Genomic DNA, 23,524 nt, shown 5'->3' on the forward strand with positions numbered 1-23,524 from the left:
CTGAACATTGTTTAAAGTATTGAAGGAATGTAAACAATTGAATGGTGAAATGTATGTTAAACTTTGACTTCTCAACATTAAGGTTCAGTTGTGGAGCATTCTAGAAAACCTGCAAATTACTATACAATTCGTTTTCAAAAATAACGTTTACGTACGGTGACTTATCTTGACGCATATATAATCTTTGACAGAGGTAGCCAAAGTTACGTGTGGGGGGGGGAGAGAAACCAAGTCTGTGTAGTAGGCGTATCTGTATCCGTATCACTTTTACAATTTCTTCCAGGAAGTAGACTTTTTGTCTTGAAGGGAAATGTTGTCAAGTGTAAAACCAGTGACTGTAGCCTGAGAGAAACGCGTTGATGGTCAACTCTTCTCGCTGGCCGCCATGTCGGATTCTTTGGACCGGTCCACGAAGATCAACCTGTTGAGGGAGTCGCTTGTGAAGAAGCTCTGTGAGGTGTTGGACAAATCCAGCAGTAAAGGATGGCGAAAACTAGGAGAGCTGGTCGGCAACGACAGACGGTTCAAAGTGAGGTAGGCTGACGTTGAGACGTCAGACTGTATGAAATCACAACGTTATTGTTGTTAAAACAATATAGTGTGTCTGAGTCCAGTAGTATCTGTACTTTAGTTTGGTGAATAAAGTTATGCACTCAATGGCAACATGCTGGATGGTGTCTGCAGCCTTTGAAATGAAATAGTTATTTCTAAAATATATTCTCACAGGAAGGATGATATATAGATTATCACAATGTCCTTTCTATAGATACAAAGGAAATGTGATAATAATAATATAATAACAACAATCAAACTTATTTACTATTTACATCTAATTTATGTGTAGTTGAGAGAAATAACACAAATAGACAAAAAAAAGATGTGTGTACAAATGTAAACAAGCCCTTTTAATAACATCAGGAAATATTAACAATATAGATAAATACAGATATAGATACATAAATATATTGTGAGCCACCGACAACCTGAGGCAAATTCTTGGCCCCCAAGAAAGTTGAATATGGTGTGTGAAATATGACGTGCTGTCAATGTCCTACATCGCTCTGCAGCCCAGACGACATGGAGATGTGCTCTCTGAAGGTGCTGGAGCTGGAGGGAAGCCCGAGCCGCATGCTGCTGAGGCTGATGGGAGAGCGAGGCTGCACCACGGGTCACCTGGTGGACTACCTTCAAACTCTGGGCAACTCGGAGGCCCTGCAGTGCATGAAACCATCAGGTACAGTGAAAATGCACCCAGGCTTGTTATCGTGTTCTCACATAGTCTGTTTAAAACCAGTGTGACAATTCTAACTAAACGCACAGCCCTGCAGATCCTCATACAGCCCCAGTCGGTGGCTCTTATATCTGGACACAATCTTCGGCTGAGCTGCCACGCTGTGGGCAAGTCTCCGGTACATTACCAGTGGTTCAAGACCAATGAAGAGGTGAGCTACGACTCCTCCGCATTCACACACTTCCGACGTCAAAGGAAGTCGTTTGTGATAAACCGCTGAGTTTGTTTATTTGTCGTGGTCATGCTGATATGAGATGTTATCATAAGTAAGATGCGATCACTTCAAAACATGTCTGACTCTCATCCATCCTCCGCTCCTGCACATACTTTTTATTTACCTGACCCTAGATTTCAGTCTTCACGCCGCTGTTTCTCTTCTAGGGCTGTGATAGTTTTACACTTTGCATGTTGGTAAATGTGATTCACATTTCCACAACCTCAGGTGCCGAACAGCTTCTCCTCAGACCTGGTGTTAAGTCCAGTCCGTCTGCAGGACGCTGGCTTTTACATCTGCAGGGTCAACTGTGGAGAAACTTTTGAGTTCAGCCAGTGGGTTCAAGTGGACGTCCTGAATGTCACCGGGTTGTGCGGTAAGATTTTGCAGGTGTTTAAATCTACCTTCTGCTCCGTGTGCGATGTTTTATAAATGCATTTGTTGTTTTACGTATTTATTAGTCGAAGCACAGGACAAGTGACTCCTGTGGGAATTGAACCCCTGACTCCAGTGCTTTTGCCGTTGAGAATATAACAGATAATATAGCAATGATGTCTCCTCTCCTTCCACTACCAGGGCAGAGTTATCATTCCTTGGAGGGTCGGCTGAAGTTGGTGATCCAGCCTCAGTCCCAGCGGCTGCATGTTGGGGAAACCCTGCAGGTGGAGTGTGGAGCCGTGGGACGGCCGATCCCTCGATACCAGTGGCACAGGAACGGAGTCCCGGTACCCAACGCCACAAAGAGGAAACACATGGTGAGGAGAGGTTGTTAGAGAAAAATCAAGCTGTTACTGTTTCCAAAACTCTACTTCTTGCTTCTTGTTTGGAGGCTTCTTTTTCTAGTTGTCAGACGTTACAAGGCACGAGCATCAGACTTTTCTTTGTGTGTGTGCATTTCAGATTCCTCACTCGATGCAGGATCACCACGGCAGGTATCGCTGTGAGATCAGCAGCAGCACTGAGAGAATGTGGACCAATGAAGTCAACGTCGTGATCGGTATGTCACACTTCAGTACGTTTAGTTCGTGGTGTGATTACAGTCCAGAAAAACCAGCTCTCGTGTTGTCTTGTCTTGTGTTATGAGTGATTATTTGCTCTGCTCTTGACTGAAAGCACCGAGGATATCTGTCCAGATTTCAGAGGCAATGGAGTGCTCTGAAGGTAGAGTGGAAAGCACTGGCGCATGGTGTATTAAATGGGGATAGCATAACAATAAGCATGCATGCACATTTTAATCACAATTCCTTTAACTGCATGTGGGTCGTGATCCGGTTTATTGTCACATAAACACTAACCAGCATAAAGCTCACAGGGTTCGATCTCGAGGTTTCACATGCCTGCATTTTGTTTTGACTTATGTCATTAATTTCAAGTCTGTGTCTTCTATATTTGTCTTATTGTCAACAAATGAAAACACCAAAACCAACAATGAAGTGATCCTCTAACATAATCCTGTAGTCCTGTTTGTTTAACAAATGGTTCAATGTGTTGAGGAGGAACTCGTGGACAGTATTGAGAGACGGATTAATGAACTGTTGGTTTTGTCGTATTAATGGGATTTGTTGATAATAAGGAAACCACAGAATAACACCCCTCTTAATCTCTAGATTAAACATAATAATTCGTTGATTCAATTGCACGACTGTGAAGCTAACCTTCCCTTTGACTAATCTTTCTTTCCTGAATTAATACAATATTTCGTAAACATGCTCATCTTATATGATGGTAACATGTTTGTCTCACTTTCTAGATGATATTTACGCCATTGGAGGAGGTAAGAGTAATCACACTCATCAAGTAATTATACATATCCACATATCTCACACAGAACCTGCTTTGATATGCTCTTTTTATTTTGACATTGCAATTTTAGGATCCAGTGAATTTTTCCTGAATAATGTCCCAGAACAACTTCATGGTGAGTGTCTTTTATCACATCTTTACGCAGGAGTTGGTGAAAAATGTGTTAAAATGTGATCACCGAGTTCTCTGCTGTATTTCAGCGATTGATATGTCTGATGCACAGTTTCTCCACAGTGTACGTCAACTGTGTCGCTGTTGTGTCTGATACCATCGCGGTCTTTGTTCTGATCTGCCGTCAGTTCCTCTCTCAGCATGAACACCAAAATAAAGATGTGATAGCTTTCTTGTGATATGTGATGTCAGCAGCTAAAGATGAACAAAATAACACTTTAAGGCATAATAAAATCCAACAACACCAGATGATTATACCTCTAAAAAACCACCAGAGTTTAATCAACATCTCTCTGACGGTGTCTCCAGAAAAGGAAATTGACAAGCAGGCTGGTATATGACATCAAACAGCTGTTAATATCATTGTGTTATTGTGACCCACTTCCTGCCTGTATTTCTCTGTAATTATGATTTGTAGCACCACTACCTGAACTACTGGTTTTAAGTCCTGTGACAAATCTGTATTTGTCTTAAAGGGGAATTTTCATCTTGCTGCAACATATAAAGTGCAGCATTGTGTGTCATAAAAAACCCATAAAAACATGTATTTAATTGATCAGAAAACAAACTGCACCTGCCGTGTTCACAAATAAACACTGGCTGACTGTCACAAGTCGATTCAATGCCCCTGATATCTGCAACCAAAACAAACACCCATGAGCCTCAACAAAGGTTCTGCAGGACATCTGTCTGTGCTGCGTTTCTCTTCATGTGTCAGTTGATATTAGTTTATAAGCCAATAAGAAACAAGAAGGTGTGATCATAACATAGTTTGTCCTTTAGAGGACATTTTTACTGTATAGCTATTAATTATCTCGCTTAGTACATATCTTGGTCACAAAGCTCCATAAAAAGGATATGTACTTATGTTATATGTTAATGTAAACATATATATATTGTTATTGTTGTTATTATAATAAAGCATGAATATTGTTAAGGACATTCCTAACTTAAATGGGTGTGCTTTGCAGCAGAGCTGTCGTCCCCTCCCACAGTGTAACAGTATGGTTCTCTCCCCTCACAGCAACCGACAAAGTGGCCCTGCTGATCGGCAACCTGTCTTACCAAAACCACCCGCAGCTCAAAGCTCCCATGGTGGACGTGTACGACCTCACGAACCTGCTGCGGCAGCTGAACTTCCAGGTGGTGTCACTGCTCGACCTCACAGAGTCGGAGATGAGAAACGCTGTCGAGGAGTTCCTGTTGCTGCTTCACAAGGGAGTCTACGGTACGTTGAGACTGTGACACACCCGTGGACTGTTCTAGATTGCGGTAGATCCAGAGATGCTCACATGAATTGTGTTGTTGGTCGATTGAAATACTCACTTCCCTCCTTTAGGTCTGCTGTACTACGCTGGTCACGGATATGAGAACTACGGCAACAGTTTCATGGTGCCGGTAGACGCACCGAACCCGTACCGGTCGGCCAACTGTTTATGTGTGCAGAGCATCCTGAAACTGATGCAGGAGAAGGAGACGGGCCTCAATGTTTTCCTGCTGGACATGTGCAGGAAGAGGTGAGTCAGCAGGTCATTCCTGTGAGTTTATTACATTTTAAATGTTACAAAGAGAAGTTCAGACGACATGTAGGTGGAAGAGTGTAATTAGTACTGTATGTCCCCAAGATTAAAGGCAACCATTCACATCCTCTCTGCACCTAAAATATTACTAAATACTAAAATTACTACTGCAGTCAAGGGTAAAATATGAGCAACAATTCAATATAATATAATAATATATTACAGTGAGTACAGCAGGACTAATTTATATTTATATATATATTTTTCTTTGATTAATTGTTCAAGTGGTCCAGAATATGTCAGAAACTAGTAAGAGAAAATGTTCACTGAAGGTTCTGAAGTGAGAGTCAACAAAATACAAATAACTCCTAAATATTCAAGTTTATTATCATTAAAGATTAATAAAACCAGCTAATGTTGACATTTGTTCACAGGTTAACCTTTCTCCAACAAATAGTTCTCTCAGTCATCTTATATTAAGAGCTCCAGTTTTAACTTTAACATTTAATTTAATTTAATTTAATTTAATTTAATTTAATTTAATTTAATTTAATTTAATTTAATTTAATTTAATTTAATTTAATTTAATGTATTTGTAAAGCCTTTGCAGGGCTTTACAATCTGTATAGCATACGACATCCTCTGTACCAGAACACCTTGTGTTCTCTGCTATGTTTTTATTTTGTGAATGTCATTTTGTAAAGATTTGTTTGGCACGTAAACCTTAATTGGACTGATGAAAGGAGACAGAAAACTACATTAAAGAAATGGTGGGAGAGAGACGGGTAGGACAACAAAGTAGTATTAGGCTACCAGGCCACCCTTTTATCTTATTCTTATGAACATGTACATTGATTGTTTTTGTTTGTTATTCTCTGCAGTATTTATTTATCGTCTTGGTTTGTACCTTTTATATCTTCCAGGAATATTCATGATGACAGCGCTCCTAACATTGTCCTGAGGGTGACGGCAAACATCGTCTTTGGATACGCGACGTAAGTTTGAATCATCTAAATGTATGTCACACTATTTTTGTTTTCAAGAGCGTCTAAAATGCTTTGTTCTTTGATTTCTGGCTGCTCAGGTGCCAGGATGCCGAGGCCTTCGAGCTGAGCTCCAGCGGCTTCACCAACGGTGTGTTTGTCAAGTTTTTGAAGAAGCGGCTCCTCGACGACGAGAAGATCACCGTGGTGCTGGACAGAGTCGCTGAGGGTGAGAGAGGAAGAGAAACACAAGAGATGACGACACACGTAGCAAAATTCTTATTATATTTTATTAGAATTACTATTATTTACTGTAGTCTTGATTTCTTCAAATGAATTTTCTGAGAACATTATTAGGTTACCGTGAGTTAATGAATATAATTGACTTGAGATTACTTAATTACTTGAGATTAAATTAAGTTATTAACACAATGTGCTCCTCACAGAGCTCCCGTTCTGGTTGGATTCAGTTTCAACTCATGTAAAGGAGCTTTTGATATTTTGTCGAGGCGATACAGTCAACACGGGCTGTTGTTGAAAATGTGATTTATACTCTTTCGTGTCCAGACATGGGTCAGTTTGACGCTACGAAGGGCAAGCAGGCTCTGGAGATCCGCAGTAGTCTGTCAGAGAGGAGAGCGCTGACCGATCCTATCCTGCCCGGCGACAGCGCCGATCTCGCTCACGCCCACAGCCTCCAGTGGGCAAAGGCTCACGGTGAGTAGACAACGAGACAACGCAAACTTTGTTTAGCACTTGTTATCACTATGCTGGGAAGCCCCCATTAGCTCACTGCAGCTCTATAATGCACGCTCAGTCAAATGTTGACTTTGGTTAATGCCGATTAAACACACAGTGCTCCCTCTGCACACACCTGCACACATGGGGGCTTCCCAAGACAAACCGCACACGAGTGACAAACACCGGACGACAGCATGATCACCTCTTCTATCAGCTAATAAATAGTTGCTTATGGAGAAGCCTTTCTCAGATTATTTATTTTGAGAGATTTTTAGAGACCTCTATTGGTGGAAGTATCCAGCATTTCACAAGAAAATGTTGAGAAAATTCTGAGAAATAGATTTTCTTTGTTTTATTTTCTATCGTATTCCTGAAATCATCGATATGATTTATCTTGAGAGAGGTTGGGGGACCACGACCCTCAGGTTGGGAAGTGATTCACCATTTCTGAGTAAATGATTTAAGAAAATATTCTATTAAGCGCCTCTACTGGATGTGCAGGCAAACACAAAACACTGAAGTTAAACAAACACACACAAAGTGGATGTGTCTTATGATAAATCAATAAATATAAGTTATTCCTTAGAACCCTGTTACAAAAAAGACATTAGTGAACATTTGTTGTATTTCTTAAAATGACACGACATGAGATCTTGTGAATGGAGCTTCAAGAACAGCTGACGTTTTTTTAAATCAATCACACATACAGAACTTTAAATGTTTTTTCTTTGTTATTCCAGAGCTCCCTGAGAGTATGTGTCTCAACTTTGACTGCGGGGCTCAGATCAAGTTGGGCTTCGCTGCAGAATTCTCCAACGTGCTCGTCATTTACACCCACATCGTTAAGAAGCCAGAGGACATGTCCTTCTGCCAGGCTCACGTCACCGACTTCTCACAGGTAATTATGTTGTCATGAAAACTGATTATTAAGCAGGCAATTTCTCATCTGTCCTACCAATCTAACAGGGAACCTTGTAGGTAAATTGATTAGAATTTACTTTTGCCCTTCAGACTTGAGAGAACACAAAATACCTGGGCGTGTGCATATACGTTTGTGAGTTTGTGCCAACTGTAATCGGCCACCTGCTTCTTTTCCTCACTGCAGGACCTTGATGTTGATCCTAAAGAGATGAACAGAGAGACTCCAGAGGAGACGGGGATCTACCTTCTGTCCAGCAACCTGCCGCAGCACTGCCTCTACACCAGAGTCAGCTCACTGCAGAAGCTCAGGGTAAAAACTCAACGGGGCCTTCTGGCATTACATACTGTGTTTAGCCTAACCTCATTATAAGCAGAAGAGCTTAAGAGCTATTTTTCAGTTTCTCACAAAAAACGTTTTTTTTTACGTGCAGAAGGTTTATATATGTTTTTCTTCCTTCCGGTTAGGAAAGCCTGTTGTCTTACGATTAAATAATAAGACTAAGAGGCATTAGTGTCATTTGTGTTGCAGGTTTATGAACTTAAGTAATGTAACCTGAACTGTCTGTACCAAATTTTGTGCCGATCCATCCGACCTGCTGGGAGCACTAGATTAAAAGTCATGGGATCACCAAAGTCGGTTAGATTCATGCTCTGGGCTCCATGAATGTCTGTATGAAATTTCACAGATTTGGTCTGACAGAAAGACAGACTCTGCAGGAACCACGCTGCTATTTTGAAAAAAAATGTTTTAGGCAATAATTTGCTTATCATTCCTTCATTAGTGTTCAGAGAATACATGTCCATCCTGGAAAGTATTTAGTTAAGTTACACAATGAATTTCTTAACACTGTTTCTCCTCGAACCCCACATCCAACAGGAGGAGCTGGTCTTCACCGTGTGCCTTCAGGGCACCTTCACCGCCATGGATGACGAATCCGTCCACTGGACCAAAAGCATCAACATTGGCAAGCCGCTGATCGCCCGACTGGACCTGAACCGGGCCGTGCGGCGAAATAGCTGCCTGCAGACCTGCATGATGCCCCACAGCCCGTCCCACAGCCCCTGCCACAGCCCCGGGCCCGAACACCAACTCCACCTCCATTACAAGTCGCACCAGGCCCAGGACTACAACCGCTTGTCCCCGCAACACCACTACCTGGACGTCTATGAGCACCAGGGAGCAGTGGGAGGCTGTGGGGATTCCTTCTGCGACAACGTCGGCCAATCTCGCTGTGAACCTGCGTACGACTCAGCTGGTGGGCTTTCAAGCTCACCGGGGAGGCTCAGCATCCCAATAGAGACCACTGACGACATCCTCGAGCTGCAGACTGTGTTCATCAACAGTCTGCAGCTTCAGCAGCAGTGAAAGCTTTAAAGCTCTTAACGTTGTATCTGGAATACTGCTGCTCTTTCTGTGACTTAATACCATTCTTTAGAATATTATATTCATCCAGTTATTAACAAGAAGCCGTATACTGACTTTTATACTAGAGTTTTAAAGAACAGTGTAAATACATGTTAGGAAGACTGAAAAAGTGTACTTCAGTAAACCTAGATAAATGAGGTGTCAATCTACCAATATTTATCCGAGGAATAGCAAAGATACTGGATGTCTTTTCACAGCTGGAATTGTACCTCTTCCAGATATTTGTTTAAGAATATGAGCTAAATGTGGAGAGATGGAAGTGGCATTAAGATCAAGAAGATAAGGGCTGAAGCAATCTACACACAACATCTGTTCATGTAACTAGTCTAAAAAATGTTTTGTAGTCGGAGGAAATACCAAAGACGTTTTGTAATATAATGAACCAGAGGAAAGAAAGTGATCGTTAAAAACAACCCTTCAGATTAAAAACCTCAAGCTACTTTCCACACCGTTATCGTTCTTCTGTTTTTCTATCTTATGGCAGTAGGAGGCGTCTCTGTGAGGACTTACTTCCACCAGCTGCCTCTCGTACTCTTCTCCCAACTCTCTGGATCTGTCTGCTGCACCTCATGTCAGCAGCTCCTCTTATATCCTTGTTTAGTCTCAATCTGCTCCTCGGTGAACTGTGAAACTTTCCAAAAGAGTTCCACCTGGTGATTTCTGTGCTGGGGAATTAAGGCACCGTTCACTTTATTATCCCCGACAAGTTCATGGAGCTACCTCTGGATTGTCCACTGCACACTTGATTGACCTTATTCCTGAAGTTTGAGTTCAGCATTTGTAACATGTGAGAAGGTCACTATGAGAACCTATAATGGGCCGGTATGCACAGACAATATGTGCTGCTCCACAGTCCTACTATGTATTAATTTCTCCATGAGACAATGTGGCACATGCAGAATTAATCTCCTATCATAAGAAACCACGATACGTGTCTGTGTCAAACCCTGCAGGATACAGCATGAGCAAAAGAAATGGCTCCACCCCTTTTTGCTTTTCACGCAGTATTTATTCCCGTCTGAGACAATTTGTTAGAGGAACTACTTCTTAAGAAACGAGGAGGAAAAGGAAGTTGACAAATAAGTGTAAAGACAGAATGGAAATGTACCAGTGTGGACAGAAAAGATAACAATACAACTTAATTGAAGGAGGATGTGTGATGTAGAGAGACCTGTGTACTTTTTTAGCCTGTGAATGCATGATTCAATAGTATTGAATCATGCATTCACAGGCTAGGTATTGAATCAATACATGAGGGTGTTTAACTCAGTGTTATTATAAATATTGCTCATGGGGGCTGTTTCTAGGGCTGGAGTATACACAAGCAGAAGCACTGAGTTACTCAAGTAGATGTGAAATTATTTTTGTTGAAATCTGCTCAAGAAAATTGGCTCTCTTGACATCTTCTTGCTTTTACGTAGAGTACATCATCTAAAATCCACTTAAGACAAAAGTTTTGGTTTTGGAACATGTTCAAAAAAGCTCAAATGTATGAAAAAGCAAATCAGCTACAGTAGCAGTCGTTTTCATGAGGGCCGGCAGGTCGTGTCCTCTCACATAACACCATCGGGCACCTTGCAGGAAGCTCCCACAGCAGAACATTTTATTCACACTGAGCAAACATTAAGCTTCAAAGCACAGGAGTGTTTATTTCAGCATGTTCTGCTCATGCACAGCAGTGCAGGACAGTACACTGCAACACGGTATGGAGATATGAACCCTGTCTGGTTGAATAATGGATGGAGTCAGCCCTCTACAGGCTGCAGGGTGATATCATGGCTGCGTCACTTGTGCAGCTGAGGGAGGAGGGGTGGGTGGGTGGGTGGTGTTTTTTAGACGATGCAGCAGGCAGAGAGAGGAGTGAGAAACCTGCCTGCAGAGAGGACAGAGGGATAATAATCATGTCAGCCTCCTGGAAGCAGATCCTTTTTCAGATCCTCCTTCTCGTCTCCTGCAGATACATCAATACAAGTAAATGACTGTTTGGGTTTCATTTTGGCTGAGTGCGGTTGTGTTAAAACCCTTTTCTGCCTTCTCATTTCCCCATTAAATAATCTGTAACCTTGAGGGGAGTTGGAGAGAATGTCATTGGATTGCCACACCATCATGTACTACTGTATCCACCACATTCTGGATTGTAAATTGCAGCTAGTTAATGTTTATTTTCTATTATATCAGCATTTATAGACAGCATTTACACTGTCACAGGACACTGAAACTCTACATTAAAACCAAGAACATTTACATATTAAAGGATTAAAAAAATAATACAAAAACATTTTTAATGCATTATGTTTACTCACCGTACATTTACAATTGCCTTTGGCTAAACCCAGTTACCTTTAATGTTAAGATTAAAGGTTTGAAGATTTTTTTTTTTTTAAAGAGCACCTTTTTATAATACCTCTGCAAATTCAAAGAGGATCACTTTTTTGATCTTATTTTGTCTTTTTCTCCTGCCATTAAGATCTATTAATTTACTTTTTTATTTTAGTTTAGTTTATATATATTTTACCTTCATCATTATGAGTCAACAATAACTTTGGGCTGCACCTCTTTGTATAAAAAGTGCAATGTGAAGATTTTCAATGCATATCAAGAACACTGAATTACCATTGCAACCACCTAATGCAATCTACCAACCACCGAGTGCAACCAAACAACCTGCTCGTGCAACCTAACAACCTCCTAGTGCAACTTAACTATCTAGTGCAACCTAACAACCTCCTAGTGCAACTTAACTATCTAGTGCAACCTAACAAACCTGCTAGTGCAACCTAACAATCAGCTAGTGCAACCAAACAAGCAGCTAGTGCAACCAAACAACCTGCTAGTGCAACCTAACAATCAGCTAGTGCAATCAAACAAGCAGCTAGTGCAATCGAACAACCTGCTAGTGCAACCTAACAATCAGCTAGTGCAACCAAACAATCAGCTAGTGCAATCAAACAAGCAGCTAGTGCAATCGAACAACCTGCTAGTGCAACCTAACAATCAGCCGGTGCAACATGACAACCTTCTAGTGCAACCTAACAATCAGCTAGTGCAACCTATTAACCTGCTACTGCAACCTAACAATCAGCTAGTGCAGCCAAACAAGCAGCTAGTGCAACCTAACAACCTGCTAGTGCAATCGAACAACCTGCTAGTGCAACCTAACATTCAGCCGGTGCAACATGACAACCTTCTAGTGCAACCTAACAATCAGCTAGTGCAACCTAACAATCAGCTAGTGCAACCTAATAACCAGCTAGTGCAACCTCACAACCAGCTGGTGCCCCACAGCCCTGGGCCTAAACACCACCTCCATCATGGATTGGCTTGTGCAAACTAACAACCACCAACTGCAACTTCACAACCAGCTAGTGCAACCTAACAACTGGCTGCTGCAAACTAAAATCCAGCTAGTGCAACCTGACAACCAGCTGGTGCAACCTCACAACATGCAAGTGTAACCTAGCAAACATCTAGAAACACCCTCATAAAGGTTGTTGCCATAACCCTGACAACAACAACTCTAAACATCAAACACATAGCAATGCCTTAGCAATGATCAATAATATCCTAACAACGACTGATTTCCTTACAGATAACTTATCAACACCCTTGCTTTTCATATAATGTAGCCCCTTTTTACTATGAATGCTGACGGTTAGTGCTACATTTTTAGTTTGTGTGTGTTCATTATTTGTTTTCCTGTCAGAGACACCTGGTCCAACGCCCCCACCACTGGTCCCCATCACTTCCCTGCCAACAGATGAAAGGAGCGTTATTCTTGAAGGTAGCTGTTTTTAAATCTTAGTATTATGGCAGAGAGTGTTTTATCTGCTCGTGATCTTCATTCTGAATTTCCATTGTGTCCGTGCTTCAACTCTTCATGCAGGTGAAAGTCACACGGAGAAAGTTGAACTGTTGAATCCTGTCAATCTGGCACTGGCGTGTACCTGGACAGGTAACCAGAACAAACAACCAAACATAACTGGGTTCTGGAGAAAAGATGGGGATGAAGTTGAGAACAGCCAAGTCACAGTGCAACTGGAGGGCGATCAATATAAACTCAAACGAGTGTGAGTACACGTGTTCATTAATCCATCCATCAGCTTAAAGAAATACATTGTTTATCATAAATTGGCTGTCTTGATATGTAAATACCCATATCTGAGTTGTCTGATCATTTTATTAATGATGTACAATAAAAGGTCATAGCCATTATTATATTTCATACAACTAAAATGTATTTTTTAATGTACAGCAGCTTGAGAACTTAAGTTGGACGTCTCAAAACTGGCTTTTATCAGTTTGCAGTCCAAATCTGTGACTTTATTTAATTTACAAGAATATAAAGCACATTATCTACGGACCTTTTTAAAATAACATTCATACTAAAATATGTTTATGTGTCTATTTTTTTGTGCTTCACAGGTTCAGCATCGTCAGTGAAGAAAGCCTCGGGAGTTACTCTTGCGTGTTTGGAAGTGAAGAAGCAAAAATAGAGTTTGTTTTGGCTGGTACAGATCACATCCTTTCATGAGTATATGTGTGTATATACAGTATATATGTATAAATATATTCTTACATTTTCCAGTCAGCATTTGTGTTGCTATCAGCTTGTTAATAAGTCCCTTTCAAAATGAATGTCAATATTTACATAATGCAGAACAAGCAATGCCCCTTTTTCATGATCTGTTTCCTTGTTGTCCACCAGCTCCACAGATCGGTGAGGTGCGAGATAAGCCGATAGTCAGCTATGTGGGGGACTCTGGGGTGATTGCATGTAAAATGGACGAAACCAAACCGAAACCCATCACCTGGAACTGGTACAAAGCAAATGGTACAGACAAGGTGGGTGAGCTGCTCTGAGCCTGACATAACTATTTGCGTCAAATATCTGAAAACACCTGTGCAGGTGTGTCTAAATTCAATCTGTACTGATGGAATATTCTATGTGTTATTTTGTTTTTCACTTTGAAAGATTCAGAATCTGATGAAAAATGCATAAGCACATTTATGTGCCTCTGACCCATTCGATATTTGATGTTTGGTCCAGGAGCAGATCTTCGCTGTTGCAGAGCCTCCTCGCCATGTGATCAAAAACGAAGAGAGGAAGACCAAACTTGTTGTGTACAACCTGACGGAGGCTGACGGAGGCCTGTATTACTGCGGTGCGGTGTACGCCATCAGCACCACGATGAGCCACGTGGAGCTGAAGGTCAGATATAGAAAGTTACTAAGTACATTAACCCAATTACTGTGCTTAAGTACAATTGAGTACCATTTGATGTACTTTTACTTGACTTGGGTGTTTCAAGTTGAGGTTGTTTTGAATGCAGGACTTTTACTTGTCATGGAGTATTTTCACATTGTTGTGCAGTGTAACTGTTTCTCGAGTAAAACGTCTGAACACGTCTTCCCCCCACTGCTGAAGGTCATCAGCTTCCAGGAGCCTTTGAAGCCGTTCATCGCCATCCTGATCGAAGTGATCGTCCTGGTCGCCGGCATTCTGCTCTACGAGAGATGTCAGTCCAAGAAAGACTACACAGCAGGTAGTCAGACAGTATACTGGTACTCTTGTGTGTTTTGTGTGTACTGCATGTTGTATTTTAACTTGAAATTATCTGCCGTATTCTCAGGAAATGGGACCATTGAACAAACAAATACAATGTGAGTACTATGGGAATGGTGCTGAGCTGTCTAAAGAAGTATATATTTTTTAGGTTTAATGTATTTATTTGTAGTTTTTAACGGTGTATATTTTTTATTCCCTCATCAGGACTCAGGGAGAAAATAACGGACCAGAGGAAGGTTCTTCAGTGAGACAGCGGAAAGTTTAAAAATTGCAAATCCAACACATAAAAGCTTCTTCAAAACTGTTGACTTATTTGGATTATTTTCAAAGGTGATTTGAAGCTTTAAATTCAAAATCTCAGCAACTATTCTATACGTGTGTTCAAAAAAACAAAGTGCAATAACCACCACTTAATAACCGTCAGTGCTGTCATGGCAGCTAGAAGACCAATGATTTACCTTTCGTCTTTTAGTCTTATGTGCACCCACATCCTGTGACACGCATCACACCTCTCTCTCAAACAGGAAGTGCATTTCTTGCTTTTTGGTATCAACTCAAACCTCAACTTCTCTTTACTTCTGTTTGTTAATGTGTTATGGTTTGTGAGCAGTGCCTTACACCGTGAAAAAACCACTCCCATAACCATTCATCCTGTGCTTGCAACAATTTTGCGGTTTGTCCTTGTAGTGAACATGCTGTGTAATGCCATAATATACTATAGTATATCAAGATATTTCATCATATATGCAAACGCTTGTATGTGTTTTTCATGTTAATGTATCAGAAGATAGTCAGAAAAGGTCATTTTTCACCCTAATAATGACTTCAACCATTTGTAGTTGTTAACCCGAACCTGCCACTGTGTGTGTGTGTGTGAACATGCAAATTAAAAAATACACAAGTCACTGCCTGAAATAACTATCAAAGCCTTTGTGTTAGCCGATATGGAGACGGAGCTCACTTAAAGGGGAACGCCACCAAATTCACACATCAAAGTCTGTTCACAGGGCTCGTTGAGAACTACTGCACATAAGAAATGAAGTTGTAAAAACCCTTTTGTGGCTCCTGAGGGACAAGGAGGAAGAATATGTGGAATAAAAGATACCTCTGGTTCTGCTGCATTGATTCTAATCCTTTTTTCTCTAGTCCAATGTAACAGGAGTGCAATGCTAAGTCAGCGAAGTACTCTTTTAAAAGAAAGTATGTGTATGAGTGAAAAGATGTCTTATTAATGTTCACATTTTAGTAGTAGGCACTGACAAACACACACGAGTGTCAATCTGAAAAGCATGATTTTATTTTTGCATAAATAGGCTACAGTCTGCACATTAATAATACTCATTTCTACATTTTTGAACATTACATTTTATACAATCTGACAAACGTCCTCATGTCCGCCACGTTGGGCTCTTTAAAAGCTCGTCCTCTTGATTGACGAACTTCTACGGCTGGTTCATGAGGAACTGAACCAGAAGCTTGACGACGCCGTCGTTCAGCCCGACCACCTCTCCGTCCTGCACGCTCTCGTACAGTCGCAGGCTCTCGGTGCCCCACAGGAGGTTCTTCCTGGGGTTGTTGGCGTCCGTCTCCACAGAGAGGGCCACTGTGTTGAGCTGGTAGCAGAAGAAGGAGAAGAACTGTCCGTCTGTGATCACAGCCTGGGACACGAAAGGCCTGGTGACGTCCTCGTGGTTCCAGAAACCTTAGAGGTGAGAGAGGGAAGTTAGACCACCAGCTGTTGCTCCTCTCTTCAGTAAAAGTCCACTTGTGTGTGTGTGTGTGTGTGTGTGTGTGTGTGTGTGTGTGCATCTCTTTGCTGCGTTGGTAACTCACCCTGGTACATGGCCTGAGCTCCTGTCCAGGCGAAGAGGCTGGCGAGTCCATTGGCTCTGAGGAAGACCTCCACCTGGTCAGACTGCTGCTGCCGAGCCATCCGGTCTCTGTGGTACCGGTCGGGCACCAGGTGGAACTGAGTCTGACCGTAGCATGCCGGGTCCGGTACCTTGGCACCTGTTGATGAGACCAAGAGGACAGGGCACAGCTGAGAGAGCAATAAAACAGCTGCACATTGGCGCCATCTAGTGGCAGCAAGACAGAACTGAAACATGTTAAATGTAGCCAGAACACAACATGCTCAATTGATGTCGTTTTGGCTACTTCAAAACTACACATCAGTAAGAAGTAAGACCGATGTCACTGCTCTCTTGCGTTACCTGTAAAAATGCTGTTGTCGTACTGCCTTCTGAACAGAGGCAGCAGGTCCGGAGCAAACGTCACCTCTGGAACATCGGCTGCATAAGAAGCCTCCAGCGGGGTAAACTAAGAGAAATTAAAAACAACAAAAAGGGATAAGAACAAAAATCACATGAATGCTTGACATTAAACGGCACCTATTAATGATATTTAGATATATATGTATATAACTAAAGACCACGGTTTGGGAACGACGTCCACCTGTTGCAGCTGTTGAGTTATCCTGATCTGACAGTGCGGTTGGTCATCGATCTGGAACCTGGTTGGCTCTTGCCGGCCTCTCCGGTGCCCCTTTGGGATGATTCTCTGTCCTCTCCTCCAGTAGAAGTTTACCTGGGGAGCAATATCTGATAGAGAAACACACAAAAATATGACTTACAGAAGTCAAATAGTTAAGGAATGAATGCACCGTAATACTGCTATTGTGATGTAAAACTAGATACTATGAAGGACTTTGGTTTATGTATCTTGATAATTAACGTTTTTTGAGTATCAAAAGCACTGAAAGGCAGATTGTATTGTTGCCAATGTATTTTTTGGTCAGATAGTTCATTATTTAAATCATCATTTGGAAATTGTACAGCAATCAAAACATATTATTGGTGTTGAATCAGAAATACCAATAACCTGCTCTATTTGATCAGTAAAAATAAAGGGTAAAAACCTTGTTTACATTCACAATGTTGTCACAAATGTAGTTTTAACAGAGGCACAAAGGCCTGGAATGTATGGTTAAATTGTGCCAAAGTGGGTGGAAAGGCAGCTTGAGATAGACTGGTGTCAGATCAGGGATTCATACCCAGACTGGAGAGGCGGAGCAGTGGGTTATATGTGGCCAGACTGAAGGTGAGTCCAGTCACCAGGTTTCTCAGAAAAGGTCCAACCATCTGCTCCTGCTCTCTGTACAGGAAAGGTGTGCGTTTCTTCATGTGCCAGTGCTCCTGTAAAATCACACGAGTGACCAAGGAGCGGATGTCCGCGAACGCATCGCTGTCGACCCCCGGTAGAGTGGTGTGAGCTGCGGCTGGAGGAGAGCTCTCCTCCTCCTCCTCCTCCGCCTGGGTCTTCCTCTCCGGGCCCAGGGTGAACTTCTCGGGCAGGCCCGGGATATATGCGGTCTTGGTGAAGTGCTGGTACCATCTGTCTGCGTTCCGTGCGAAAGTCTGAGGATAAACCACAAATTTCTTCCGCTGGATGCGAGTGATGAGGGAGAGCTTCTCCTCCACCGGAGACTCGCATATCTTCTTCACCTGGTCCTCGACCTGTCGCACGCGGGCACATTTGCTTTTAGCCGTGAGGGAGGGGACGATGGGGGGATACGCAGGCTCCTTTACCGCAGCCTCGGTGTGGGCAAGCCTTTGGTTTCTAAGCGGAGGCAGTTTTTTAGGGAACAGCAAGGGCAGCCGTGTGCGGGCCGCCATGTTTCTTGTATGACTTTACTTCAAACTTGTTCTTCCGTCGACATATGAGCCGTTAGTCTCCCCCAACATCGCCCCCTGCTGGACGAAAGGTCATAACAGACATACATGTCCATATTCGACAGTATTTCAGTTGTCTAAAGAATCAACTCCTATGTATGAACTGAGAAACTTAAAATTATTATTATGGTCAATTTAATTTAAGGCCATTTTACATGTTTTACTTGTATAAAGCTAATGTTAGCATCACAGTTAGCATCAGAGATATTGGAGGCTCTTGAACAGACCCTTGTAACTGCTAAGAAAATGCCCCCTTTGGACGCATTCAAAAATGTCGTAAATTTGTAAGAACACAACCTGATCATGGATATAATAAGACTTAGAGACCGTTAACGTAGAATACCAGGTGTACAGTTTGTTTAAAGTGATCAATGAAGTCATATTTTTCATTTGATGGTAAATTGTCAACTTTGATGGTCAGTAAATGATGTTATACGCGTTTTTCGCCTGGTTCCAACAATATCAATTAAAGAAATTACACATACATAAATGCCCCTATGTACGCAAATACCACCATATAAATAAACATGTGGTAAATAATAACTTTATACTTATCTAAGGGCGTGTTGTTTCTCAGCAAACAAGGTGCTGATGTTGTATTCATCTGGGTTCCTGCTCGTTCAGACATGCTGGGAAATGAAAGAGTGGACAAATTAGCCAAACAAGCCGTTAAATAAAGGAAACAGATACACATATTGATCTTTAAGAATCAGAAGGAAAGATAATTGTACAAATCAAAATAGAGTTGCAATTGTGAGAAGTAGTGGAGGTAATAGTAAAGAGACAGTCATTACTAGGTTAAGAATAGGGCACAGTAATCTGAAGAGTACACTTCCCACTTTAAGGAAGCATCCAACCGTTTCCTGAGATCATTGTCAGGTACTATAAACTGTAGAGCATGTGCTGGTTAGTTGTACAGCAGCTATGAATCACATTGACATGTAATATAACATTCTGGTCACTGTAGGAGTAAACTAACTCCAGAAGATGGCAGTAGTGCAACGCTAAGGATGCAAGCTGCCGTTAAAACCGAAAAAGAAGAAGAAGAAGAGAAGTAAACATTACAAGGGAGCACGTGAAGGCAACATCGCCGTACAACACAGTTTTCAACTGCCAACAAGATTTTGTAGACCACCGTGTTGTGTCTTAAAAACGAGTTAACCCTGAAATATTTACTTCGGATATACTAAATTAGCTGGTTAGCTAGTTATGTATTTTAGGCAGATTTTGCGGAGGCAGTTGATCGGGACCAGAGCGGCTCACCTCAGCCGTTTGCAGCGTGTTTGTCGAGCCGAGGTAACGTCCGCTGCTCTTCAGATAAACCGTCTCATTGTCATAAACCTTTTATTTTCGTTAACGGCAGCTGAGCCTTTTGACAACACCCGTCCCACTAGCCCTGGTGGAGGCTGTGGGGAACACACAGTATCTGCCCACCAAGAGGTTTGGTTTATGAGTTGTTTGTTTGTTATTCAGCTCAGAGCTTTTTAATTTCCTGTGTGTGTGATGTGTCTCTCGGTCCCACAGAGACCACTGTGCACCAAAAGTGTCGAGGTGAGGTTGGCAGAGGAGGCCAGCAAGAAGTATGGCTCCCCAGCTCCAACCATCTTCTCCAAAGTGATTGATAAAAGCATCCCTGCAGATATAATCTATGAAGATGAGAAGGTAAACAGCCAACCCTTCTCAAAACATGGTGTCTAATTTGTCCTGTTCCACGTGGAGGCCAGAGAAGATTCAGCATATGATTGTTGAGAGAAAGTTGTGCGATTCAACTCTTCATATAAGTTGTTTTTGTGTGTGTTTATCAGTGTTTGGCCTTTAGGGATATCAGCCCACAGGCCCCTGTTCACTTCCTGGTTATTCCAAGGGTCCCTATTCCCAGAATAAGTGAGGCCAAAGATGACGACGTAGAGGTAAATCTGTACATCCATTTTTATTATACTCGCTGATCCTGTTCAGGAGTTGTGCGGTGATGAGATGGGGGGCACCCAAACAGTACATACACGTGTGAGTGTTGCACATATCTTCCTATTAATCTGCTGCTACAACACCCTCCACTGGGCTGTGCACAGAAAAGCATCTCCGCAAAGTTGAAACTTACCTACTTTACTTAATAATATTATTTATATAGCACCTTTTTAAAAACTGAGTTTAAAAAGTGCTTTGATAGACAAAGCAGCAAAATCAAGGCAATAATAACAACAGAAAGCTCAACAGTGAGGCACGACAACAAGAGTTAAACGATACAATAAAAATAAAATAATTTTGTAAAATCAACAAATAAAAATAAAGCAGTAAAGCGACGACATCACATCAAAGCCAGTCTGTAAAAATGTGTTTTAAGAAGTGATTTAAAAGAGATGACTGATTCTGCGAGCCGTATCTCCTCAGGCAGCTCGTTCCAAAGCTGAGGGGCCCCGATGGTAACGGCACCGTCACCTTTAGTTTTCAGACTCGACTTTGGAACAGCCAGAAGGGCCCCACCTGAGGGTCTAAGGCCTCTATATATATTATAGAGGCCTCTATATATTTGATCTAAATCCTCTATATATTTTGGGGCCAGACCCATACGTGCTTTAAGACTTTATTGACTGCCCCATTGCCCCAGTTAAGCACACCACAATCTAAAATATACCTCTATATTGCATTAAGCTTCCCTTAAACTAAATTTAAACTAAGGGGGCTTTGCCCCAACCTATTTACAATCTAGCCCCAGACCAGACGTAAACAAACAGGTGTGACAGGTTTGTGGACATACTTTAGACCATTCAGTGATGTGTGCCTGCAGTACTTTCTTTTGTTCAACTCATTTGCATTCATCTTAAATATTCAAAGAAAGCACTCCAGAGAACAAGCTCCCAGTTTACATCCAGGATTAGTTGTTGTCTGTTTAAATCTATTTGATGTCACATCACAATTTGAAATACAACCAATTGCTGCTAATGTTTTCTGAGAGGAGTTGATGCTATCGGAGGGCATACAAATTACAGTATTACAATCATTTTATAAATCACACAAACTGCATATGTGTACTTTGCTGTATTAGTTATTAACATTCAGCAATATGCAAGACAATTTCATTTATGTAGCACATTTCATTAAAGTCAAATTCATCCTGCCTAATATATAAAAATAATATATAATAGTATTTCCAGATATAGCCAGAAACCAGCAGGGATCAAGTCCAACATAAATCATTTGCCACAAAATGTCCCCCATGACCAGTCGCACTCAATATATTATTTAAAGCCAATTATTATTGACTAACGTGCACGCATGCATTGAAAAATCACGTCTTCAGCTCTCTTTTCTTACACGTTTCAGCTCTTGGGACATTTGTTGGTTGTTGCCAAAAATGTGGCAAAGCAAGAGTCTCTAGATGAAGGATACAGAGTTGGTAAGTTACAGAAATGGGCTTATAGTGATACACAGTATATGTGGGAATACAGGCTGTTTATATACTTGCACATTGAATATTGGGTCTCTTTCTGTCCTCTGCAGTGATCAACGAGGGAAAGCACGGTGCTCAGTCAGTTTACCACCTTCACGTCCACGTCCTGGGAGGAAGGCAGATGAGGTGGCCGCCAGGATAAAGGCTTCATGTGTCTCTTGTCTTTTTAGGCTGCTTTCATGTGTTTAATGAGCTCATCCTCCTCCCGTCATCCTGTACAACAACTAACTTCACCATGCAAAAACATGATAATATGTTGATTTTTATCAAATATAAAGAATAAATGTAAACATTTAGACATCATGTTTGATATGGCTGCAAATAAAGACAGAGTTTCTAATATGAAAACACGACTCAGTTCTTTAATCTGACATCTAGCATCTGCAATAAGTGATCAGAAGATAATGCAGATAATACTTCAAAAATGTTTGTATTTCAAAATACAATAAGAAGTTGAATCTTGACAGCGGTAGAATTTTTGTTAGTGAAGCTGATTTGCATGTTATTTTTAAGGATGTATTACATTTTCTACTCAAATTATCAAGTGGGGAAGAAAGGATTTAAAACAACACGTTTATAATAGAGCAACAGGTTTGTTACAACTAATCAAAAAGTGAAACCAAATCTCAAAACAACTGAGCCTCATTGATTCCCAAATTAATAATTTATTAAAAAAAATCATTATGAGACAAACAATAAATGTAAAACAATAAAAGTTTAAACAATAATACACATAGTAAACACATCAAAATAAAAATGTATATCAAATAAGTGGGAGAATTGAAAGTAAGTGGAATATACTTTTTATTTAGAAAGTAATACTCTTGTTAAATATTTGTACTTTTTCAAGATACACTTTCTATCCTGCTTTATTTCGGATAGTTTCATCATATTCAAAAGTATATATTTTATTGAAGAATGGAGAAGAGAAGCCTGTTTTAAGGCACACAATATATGTATTACAGCACATTACCTACAGTGTAGTCACGTTTCCTGCTACCTCTTTATTAGCATTGCTGGCTCTAATTAATCTTCTGACTAACCTCCACAGATGGCATGTGCCCAGATATTAGCAGTGAGGGTCAGAGTCCGGACTGGGTGGTATTGTTTAGTGATATCGGTGCCTGTGAGCAAGGTGGTTGAACTCTCCTCTATATTTACTTTTTAACCCAGACTATCAGACAAAAGAGAAAATGAGGGCTGTATTATTAATGTATTGATCTATGGATATTTTAAATAGAAATCATAGATTCTTACTGATTTCTCTTGTGCACTTTTTTACCAAGAAGTAAATAGAGAAGGGGAAGAGTTCTTAAGAAAATGTATTCTCTGCAAAAGATATGTGCAACACGATGTCCCTAATATTTCTGTGCATTTTAAAGTGTATTGCCAGCATACTGACACTTATTTCTTGACGTGTTAAGAGTTACACAAGTTTTGTTGAACTTTCGAAAAACTGGTTCAAAGTTTCATCTCTCCTCATGAACTGGAGAGAACTTTTAGTTTCTAGTTAAAAGTTCTAGTTTTATCATTACCCTTGACAGGTCTGATGATGCATATCTGATAATGACTTGTCTTCATGAGTCAATTAGGGATGATATAAGTCTAAATACCCCCCAAACACACATACACCTGCTTTATACTGTTAAATGTTTTTGGAACAGTGCCTGTTCAATAAAATACTTAAGAGACATTTGAGAGCTTTTTCA

At 41.1% G+C, this 23,524-nt stretch overlaps 4 protein-coding genes across 6 annotated transcripts; 3 read left to right on the forward strand and 1 right to left on the reverse strand.

The window, feature by feature from the left end:
* Positions 1 to 295: 295 nt before the first annotated feature.
* On the forward strand, positions 296 to 9,494 carry malt1 (MALT paracaspase 1). Of its 2 annotated transcripts, XM_079160462.1 has the most exons (17): positions 296 to 534; positions 1,068 to 1,234; positions 1,321 to 1,442; positions 1,734 to 1,881; positions 2,082 to 2,260; positions 2,406 to 2,502; positions 2,619 to 2,666; positions 3,256 to 3,279; positions 3,379 to 3,423; positions 4,504 to 4,707; positions 4,819 to 4,996; positions 5,923 to 5,994; positions 6,084 to 6,211; positions 6,550 to 6,699; positions 7,464 to 7,621; positions 7,829 to 7,954; positions 8,522 to 9,494. In XM_079160462.1, exons 1-17 carry the CDS (start codon positions 386 to 388, stop codon positions 9,008 to 9,010), a joined length of 2,484 nt encoding a protein of 827 aa, XP_079016588.1. In that variant the 5' UTR covers positions 296 to 385; the 3' UTR covers positions 9,011 to 9,494. The 2 variants fall into 2 exon arrangements, with proteins under 2 accessions (XP_079016588.1, XP_079016589.1); XM_079160463.1 differs by lacking the exon at positions 2,619 to 2,666.
* Positions 9,495 to 10,947: 1,453 nt separating this feature from the next.
* emb (embigin) lies at positions 10,948 to 15,736 on the forward strand. Its single transcript, XM_079162048.1, has 9 exons — positions 10,948 to 11,041; positions 12,774 to 12,851; positions 12,954 to 13,137; positions 13,493 to 13,578; positions 13,776 to 13,912; positions 14,118 to 14,279; positions 14,496 to 14,613; positions 14,701 to 14,731; positions 14,841 to 15,736. The coding sequence occupies exons 1-9, from the start codon at positions 10,972 to 10,974 to the stop codon at positions 14,899 to 14,901; spliced, it is 927 nt and encodes a 308-aa protein (XP_079018174.1). The 5' UTR covers positions 10,948 to 10,971; the 3' UTR covers positions 14,902 to 15,736.
* Positions 15,737 to 15,934: 198 nt separating this feature from the next.
* Positions 15,935 to 18,347, reverse strand: mrps30 (mitochondrial ribosomal protein S30). The gene is made up of 5 exons (XM_079161505.1): positions 17,689 to 18,347; positions 17,091 to 17,236; positions 16,850 to 16,955; positions 16,470 to 16,646; positions 15,935 to 16,338 (listed from the first exon to the last, which is right to left on the reverse strand). The coding sequence occupies exons 1-5, from the start codon at positions 18,308 to 18,310 to the stop codon at positions 16,079 to 16,081; spliced, it is 1,311 nt and encodes a 436-aa protein (XP_079017631.1). The 5' UTR covers positions 18,311 to 18,347; the 3' UTR covers positions 15,935 to 16,078.
* A 1,069-nt stretch (positions 18,348 to 19,416) lies between these two features.
* Positions 19,417 to 22,157, forward strand: hint2 (histidine triad nucleotide binding protein 2). 2 transcript variants are annotated; one of them, XM_079161990.1, is made up of 5 exons: positions 19,417 to 19,807; positions 19,892 to 20,029; positions 20,173 to 20,277; positions 21,689 to 21,761; positions 21,866 to 22,157. In XM_079161990.1, the coding sequence occupies exons 1-5, from the start codon at positions 19,577 to 19,579 to the stop codon at positions 21,955 to 21,957; spliced, it is 639 nt and encodes a 212-aa protein (XP_079018116.1). In that variant the 5' UTR covers positions 19,417 to 19,576; the 3' UTR covers positions 21,958 to 22,157. The 2 variants fall into 2 exon arrangements, with proteins under 2 accessions (XP_079018116.1, XP_079018117.1); XM_079161991.1 differs by having other exon boundaries at positions 19,417 to 19,663.
* The last annotated feature ends 1,367 nt before the right edge of the window (positions 22,158 to 23,524 follow it).

The sequence above is a fragment of the Pholis gunnellus genome (genome assembly GCF_910591455.1).
Source record: "Pholis gunnellus genome assembly, chromosome: 6".
Classification (NCBI taxonomy): Eukaryota; Metazoa; Chordata; class Actinopteri; order Perciformes; family Pholidae; genus Pholis; species Pholis gunnellus.